The sequence below is a fragment of the Perognathus longimembris genome, chromosome 6 (genome assembly GCF_023159225.1).
Source record: "Perognathus longimembris pacificus isolate PPM17 chromosome 6, ASM2315922v1, whole genome shotgun sequence".
Classification (NCBI taxonomy): domain Eukaryota; kingdom Metazoa; phylum Chordata; class Mammalia; order Rodentia; family Heteromyidae; genus Perognathus; species Perognathus longimembris.
Genome location: NC_063166.1, coordinates 79219581 through 79226790, shown reverse-complemented (window position 1 = coordinate 79226790; position 7210 = coordinate 79219581). Strand labels below are relative to the sequence as shown.

Here is a 7210-nt window from a genome sequence, read left to right as displayed (position 1 = left end):
CTTGGTGAAGCAGACGCCGGACTTCCTCCCCCATGGCCGGCGGCACCGTGCCCTCTGCCCTCTCCACCGGTGGCAGGGAGTCCTGGGCGGTGGGCGCGGGGCTCGGGGACCTGAGAGGTCAGGCGGACGCGCCCCGATGACCCCGCTGCTCGCTAGGGTCCCGGTGCCACCAATGCAGGCGTGACAGTGACAACGCTGGCTTCTTGGAGACACTCGCCTCTCTCTCTCTCTCTCTCTCTCTCTCTCTCTCTCTTTCTCTGTCTCTGTCTCTGTCCCTCCCTCCTTCCTTCCTTCTGCCAGTCCTGGAGTTTGAACTCAGGCCCTGAGCACTGTCCCTGGCTTCTTTTTGCTCAAGGCTAGCACTCTGCCACTTGAGCCACAGCGCCACTTCTGGCCTTTACTGTGTCTGTGGTGCTGAGGAATCGAACCCAGGGCTTCATGCGTGCTAGGCTAGCGCTCTACCGCTAAGCCACGTTCCCAGCCCTCCCCAACTTGTTAGCTGAGGTGAATCCCAAGCCTCCAGAGGCGTCGGATGAACATCACAGAAATCATCCACGCACCCCCATGCACCCGGGGTTGACACCTCGCCCCACTCACCTTCTTGCCCTGCAATCCTTGTGTGCGTTTATGCATTTGTGTTTCTGGCTCATTTAAAAATCTGTTTAAATAAGGCGGGATGCAGCTCAGTGGTAGAGTGCTTGGCCAGCACGTGTTAACCCGGGTTCCATCTTCAGAACCACAAAGGAAATACATATTTTTTAAAGGAGGAAACGGAAAGGGCATAGCAACAAGCTTATTTATTTATCTATTCTCACAGTACCAGGGCTTGAACCCAGGGCCTGGGCACTGTCAGGAAGCTCTTTTGGCTCAAGGCTAGCACTCTGCCACTTGAGCCACAGCGCCACGTCTGGCTTTCTCTATGTATGTGGTGCTGAGGAATCGAACCCAGGGCTTCATGTATGCGAGGCGAGCACTCTACCCACTAGGTCACCTTCCCAGCCCGGGCCCTGTGCATTGTTGTGTGGACGGGGACCCTGGGTCTCACAGGGCTGCAATGCTGGACTTCCCTCAGCTCCGGGGCCCCGTGAGGGGCAGTGCAGGATCCGGCAGCCCCCCAGGCCCCCCAGGACGGGACCCCACAGCGCCCCCTGCAGGCTTCCTTCAGTGCCCCCTGCAGGCTTCCTTCAGCCCCCCAGACCCCCCAGGACGGGACCCCGCAGCACCCCCTACAGGCTTCCTTCAGCCCCCCAGGCCCCCCAGGAGGCTGGGAGGCGGACGGGGCCTCTCCACAGCCCCGCCCTAACCGCTGAGCTGGCGGCCGCGTCTCGCCTGTGTAGCGCAGCCCCTTCCCCGTGTGCCGCCCCCCCCTCCCGCGGAGTGACCCCCCTCCCTCCTGCCCTCCCCGCGGGTCTGCTGAGGGCCCACCGGCTCACGGGGGGGGGGGGGGGGAGGGAGGGGGCGCGGCCTGCCAGTTTCTGGCTCATTCCAAGGGCGGCGGTGGGCTTCTCCCCTGAGCCCTCCTGATGGCACGGACTAAGAGCTCCTGCACGTCGGGGCTCCTGCTCCCCGAAATGCAACGTGGCAGTGAGGGCGCGGCGAGCCCTTCCTCCGCGGCCGCTGTCCCGTCTGCTCATCTGTACCCTCCTTCCGGCTTCCAGTGTGCTCCATCTTGGAACTTCATCCTCTGTGGGTGGGTGTGTTACACACGCAGGAGTGTCTTGGCCAGGTGCCGTGGGTCACACCTGTAGTCCCAGCTACCTGGGAGGTAGACACAGGGAATCAGCTGAGCCTAGGACTTTGAGGCCAACTTGGCCTCACGTATATATATAATATGTTATAATATACATTTATTATAATACATTATATAATATATATTAGAGTAGAATAGTATTAAGCACAGGATCACAGCAAACGTGTGATTCTTTTTGCTCCCATCCGTAAGCCTCGGCACCCAGAGGGCTGAGCTCCGAGGACCACGGTTCAAAGCCAGTGAGGCCCTGAGAATAGTAAGGTGGTTATAAAATAAAAGGCCGCGGTGGGCACAGGGGCTCACGCCTGTAATCCCGGCTCCTCCGCAGCGGGCTGAGGGCTGAGGATCACAGCCTGAAAAGTCCCAGGGGCTCTCATCTCCCATTAACCAGCAAAAGCCCGAAGTGGAGCCGCGGCTCAAGCGGTAGAGCGCCGGCCTGGAGTGAGGAAGCCGGGCGAGGGTGAGGCCCTGAGTTCAAGTCCCGGTAGTGCCTCGCACAGTCACAAGAGGCCTGAGCGGCTCCTCTGGAGTGGAGAGCGGGAGGTGTGGGGGAGAGGAAGATGGGGGGTTCAGGGTGGGGTCCGGTGGAGGAGAGGAGGGGGGCTGCTCCTGGGGGGGTCCTGGGGGGGACGACACAGAGACGTTCTCGGGGAGCAGGGACGGCTCCTGCGGGAGCATGGGGGCGTCCTGGGGGAGCACGGGGCGGCCCGGGGAGCACCGAGACGTCCTGGGGGAGCACGGGATGTCCTGGGGGAGCACGGGGCGCCCCGGGGAGCCGGCCCCACCCGTGACGAGCCGGCAGCCCCGCGGGGTCCGGGATTAAGGGCGGGCTCGACGGCGCTGGTGGCGGCCGCGGGCGGGGGTGGGGCCGGCGGGCTGGGCCGGGCGCGGGGGCTGGGGCGCAATCAGCGGATCCAGAGCCCGGGCGGGCGGCATCCGGGGCGGGCGGCCGACCCCGCCGGCTTCCGGGAGCCCCGGGCCCCGCCGCCTGCGCCCCGCCGCGGGCGATAACGCGGCGCTCAGGGAGCCGCCGGCCCGGGGGAGGCGCTGGGAGCCGGAGCGGGAGCCGGAGCCGGAGCCGGAGCCGGAGCGGGAGCCGGAGCGGGAGCCGGAGCCGGAGCCGGAGCGGGACCCGGAGGCGGCCTGCCCGTCCCTGCGCGCGGCCGACGGCGGGACCGCGGGACTCAGCCCCCGACGGCGGGCCCGGCCCGCGCCGGTGAGTGCGTGGCCGCCGGGCTCGCGGGGCCGAGGGCACCCCGCGGGGAGTGAGCGCCCGCGCGCGCTGCCGTGGGGGCCGGGTGCGCGCCACGTGTGCAGCTGGGGTGTGCGCCAGGTGTGTCCGCGCGTGCGCGGGGGAGGAGGACCGCCCCCCCCTCACCGCCCCGGCTCCTCGCCCCCGGGGCCTCCGCCCCCCAACTCCTCAGGGGAGGGGGGTCCGCAGGATCTCACCCTGCACCCCGGGCGTCCCGAGGGCTGGGGCTCACCATGCACCGCCTACCTAGGGTGTGAGGTGCGTGCGTGTGCGTGTATGCGCGTGTGCGTGCGTGTGTCCGTGCGTGTGAACGCGTGTCACAGGGCCCCTGCGCTTGCTCCGCTTGTCCCCTGCAGGCCGGCGCTCTCCCCCTCGAGCCGCGCCTCCCGTCCGTGCTTTGCCCGTCACTTGGAGCCGAGCCTGGTCTGCTTGACCGCCGCCAGGGCCATGCTCCTCCTCAGGCTCCGCCTCCTGGGGGTGGGGGTGCAGGTGCGAGCCGCTGGCCCTGGGGTTGGGGTGCAGGTGCGAGCCGCTGGCCCTGGGGTCGGGGGTCAGGGTGCAGGTGCGAGCCGCTGGCCCTGGGGTCGGGGGTGCAGGTGCGAGCCGCTGGCCCTGGGGTCGGGGGTGCAGGTGCGAGCCGCTGGCCCTGGGGTCGGGGTGCAGGTGCGAGCCGCTGGCCCTGGGGTCGGGGTGCAGGTGCGAGCCGCTGGCCCTGGGGTCGGGGTGCAGGTGCGAGCCGCTGGCCCTGGGGTCGGGGTGCAGGTGCGAGCCGCTGGCCCTGGGGTTGGGGTGCAGGTGCGAGCCGCTGGCCCTGGGGTTGGGGTGCAGGTGCGAGCCGCTGGCCCTGGGGGTCGGGGGTCAGGGTGCAGGTGCGAGCCGCTGGCCCTGGGGTCGGGGTGCAGGTGCGAGCCGCTGGCCCTGGGGTTGGGGTGCAGGTGCGAGCCGCTGGCCCTGGGGGTCAGGGGTCAGGGTGCAGGTGTGAGCCGCTGGCCCTGGGGGTCGGGGGTCGGGGTGCAGGTGTGAGCCGCTGGCCCTGGGGGTTGGGGGTCAGGGTGCAGGTGCGAGCCGCTGGCCCTGGGGGTCGGGGGTCGGGGTGCAGGTGTGAGCCGCTGGCCCTGGGGGTTGGGGGTCAGGGTGCAGGTGTGAGCCGCTGGCCCTGGGGGTCGGGGGTCGGGGTGCAGGTGTGAGCCGCTGGCCCTGGGGTTGGGGTGCAGGTGTGAGCCGTTGGCCCTGAGGTTGGGGGTCAGGGTGCAGGTGTGAGCCGCTGGCCCTGGGGTTGGGGTGCAGGTGTGAGCCGCTGGCCCTGGGGTCGGGGTGCAGGTGTGAGCCGCTGGCCCCGCCCCACGGGTGATCCAAACTCTTCCGCTCTTCCGTGTGCATCTGCGGGGAGCCGCACCCCACGCAGGGCCGGGAACGGAGGCCTTGCACTCCCGGTGGAAAGTTCCAGCCTCGGGCGGCTCTGGAGACGCCCAGGCCTCCTTCCTGCCCCGGGATTGGCTCAGAACCCAGGTCCCCCCGTAGGTCTTGGGGGTGAATCACAGCCCCTGTGTGGTCCCTGGCCCTACACGGCCCTGCGGGAGGCCTGTCCCCACTCTGTCCCCCCCAGAGGTCAGCCCTCCCCCCTCCCTGCCCGCTCTGCCCCCCCAGGGGGTTAGCCCTCCCCCCTCCCTGCCCGCTCTGCCCCCCCAGGGGGTCAGCCCTCCCCCCTCCCTGCCCCACTCTGCCCCCCCAGGGATTCAGCCCTCCCCCCTCCCTGCGCTGGTCTCCCTATGTTTCAGACAAACGTCTCTACCACTCTGAGGGTGAGGAGCCAGTGGAAGAGAACTTCCACTCAAAACCAGAGAAGGGGGGACCCCCGGGGTGCCTCGGGCTGGCTGGGGGGCCGGGGGGCTGGTGGCTCGGGCAGGGGCTCCCACCTGCGTTAAGCAAGTTGGGGGCAGCCCGGGGACTCCACAGAGGCCCAGGATGTTGACGCTCGGGGTACCGCACTGCACGGGGGCCTGCGGGCGCAGCACCCCCACTTGTTTTGGGAACACCACGTGCTCACGGGGCCCCGTTCTTTCTCAGGAGCTCCTGGGGTGTCTCAGGTGCACCCCCACACTGGTCTGCCCCATTCTCTCTCTCTCACACACACTTGCTGAGCTCCATGCCGGCTCTGGACCCCCCCCTCCCCCCCACACACACCGGGGTGGGGTGCACCCAGGGCGTCGGGAGTTCAAAGCCCGGGCTCTGCCTGTGTGGCATCCGCTCCGCTCCTCAGGTGTTCCGCTGGTCACGGCGGGGGGGGGGGGGGCTGTGCAGCCCAGCCCAGCCTCGATTTCCCCTGGGGAGCTCGGCTCTGAATCGCCGCCCAGCGGTGGCCGGGCGGCACGATGGGGAAGATGGCGGACTGTTGGGCCGGTTGTGTGAGGTCTGAGCAAGGGAGGAGGACGCGTTCCTGCGTGGGTTGAAGAGAGCAGCGCGGCATCGCTGGCCTCAGTGCCGTGGTTCTTTGTGGGTTCGGCCCGGCCCGGCGCCATTCGGGCCCCGTCTCCAGCCCAGCGTCTGGCTGGTTGTTTCGGAGCTGGGGTCTTGAGGACGCAGCCTCCCATCCCGATCCTCCAGCCCTCGGCCTCCCCAGCGGGCGGGATCGCCGCCATGCGTGCGCCTGCTCATTGGAGACAGGATCTTGCGACGTGGCCTAGGCTGGTCTCGAACTCGAGACTCGCAGGCCTCAGCTCCCGGAGCGCTGGGATCACAGCCATGGCCGCCACGCCACGCGCGTGAGGGTGGTTGTTTGTGAAACGCACATCCTTTACGTGGAGATGACTTGTAACACAGGCACCGAGGGGCCTCCCACCCCCGAGTCCCCCCGGAGTCCCCGGAAGTCCCTCGTCGCTCAGCCTCTTCCTCCGGGAAGCCTGCCGGGATTCCTCCCTCGCCCAGCGCCCGGGCTGCGTCTGCTGCCGGCTCTATTTAGCCCCTGTGTACCTGGCTCCCTTTGGGGGCCCCGGACACGAGATCTCTGTGGCCCCGAGGGGCGTCGGGGAGGCCGATCTGGGTCCCGACCCCCCCCCCCCGGCTCCTCCATTCACAGAAGCCCGAGGAGCAGCGGGGACACCCCAAGGGGCTCGAGGCGGGACAGGCTGGGGGTGTTGGGCCCCCCGTGTCTGGCCCCAGAGATGCCAGCAGGCGGCGGGGCACGGGGCGTCCGTGGGGTTTCGGGGCCCCAGGAACGGCAGGCGGGGGCCCTGAGCTGGGGGTCAGGCCCCATGGGGGTCACTCCCCCCCCTCCCCGTTGGACACGGCGGGGGCCGGGGGAGGCCGGGAGGGGCAGCTGTGATCCCGGCTGTGGGGAGGCTGAGGGCCGAGCCGGGGTCACAGGCGTGCGCATCCGGCGGCCTGGGCCCCGCGGGGGGCAGAGGAGGAGCCGGAGCCCTGCCGTCCTCCCCTCCCCCGCGCGGTTGGCTTCCGGAGCGACGCTGATGGCAGAACCGTCTGGAGGGGTAGCCGTGGCGGGCAGCCCCCGCAGAGCCCGGCCGCGGAGCCCCGTGGCCGCGTGGAGGGGGTGGGCCCCGGGAGGGGGGGGACACACCGGCCCCAAGCCCGACCCCTCCGTTTCCCCAGGCCTCTTGGCCCCCTTGAGACTCAGTTTCCCCAGCCCACCCTGTGAGCAGGGACGCGGCTTGGGGCCCCTGCCCCCTCCGGGAGCTGCCTCCCGCTTGAATGAAGTCTCCTTGGGGGTCCTGTGGTTCCCAACAAGTTTGGGCTAGAACAGGATGACGTGGACTTGCGCAGACTTCATTCATTCATTCATTCATTCATTCATTGCCTATTAAAGAAAACTGAAACCCAGGAAACCCAGTGAAATGAATTGGAAGAAGGGCTTGGTTCACGGAACTGGGTTTCAGGTAAAGGTTGATCCAGCTAATTGACACGCTTCTTGGGATCCTTCTAGGACAGTGAGCCTAAGTAAGTTTGGTTCTAGATGATCTTTATGCGGGGGGGGGGGGGGGGACTCAGACCTGGCAGTCGGAGGCGCATGCCCGGCGGCTGCTTCTCCAGACAGGGCTGTTTTGGCACAGCCCACAGCCGGAAGCTCGTTGGGTAAACAGCGTGCTCACCTAGGTCATCGATTGGGCTGGAAGAACTTGTTTGGCCAAATTTAGAACCCACAAGAAGGTCAGAGAATAAATTTAGAACTGAACTCCGGGCCTGCAGGGAGGGAG

The 7210-nt window shown here is 68.1% G+C and overlaps 1 protein-coding gene across 1 annotated transcript; it reads right to left on the bottom strand.

Moving 5' to 3' along the window:
• Nucleotides 1-2569: 2569 nt before the first annotated feature.
• LOC125353758 (basic proline-rich protein-like) lies at nt 2570-6255 on the bottom strand. Its single transcript, XM_048349414.1, has 3 exons — nt 6077-6255; nt 3324-3846; nt 2570-3067 (listed from the first exon to the last, which is right to left on the bottom strand). Exons 1-3 carry the CDS (start codon nt 6253-6255, stop codon nt 2570-2572), a joined length of 1200 nt encoding a protein of 399 aa, XP_048205371.1.
• Nucleotides 6256-7210: the final 955 nt, after the last annotated feature.

Excerpts from the sequence above, each read along its gene's own strand:
- LOC125353758 (XM_048349414.1), bottom strand. The coding sequence starts at position 6,255 with ATGGGGCCTGACCCCCAGCTCAGGGCCCCCGCCTGCCGTTCCTGGGGC. Across the intron at positions 3,847-6,076 it reads CCGCTGCTCCTCGGGCTTCT|GGCCAGCGGCTCGCACCTGC; the intron begins GTGAATGGAGGA and ends CCCGACCCCCAG. Across the intron at positions 3,068-3,323 it reads GGAGCAAGCGCAGGGGCCCT|CTGCACACGTGGCGCGCACC; the intron begins GTGACACGCGTT and ends CGCACACCCCAG.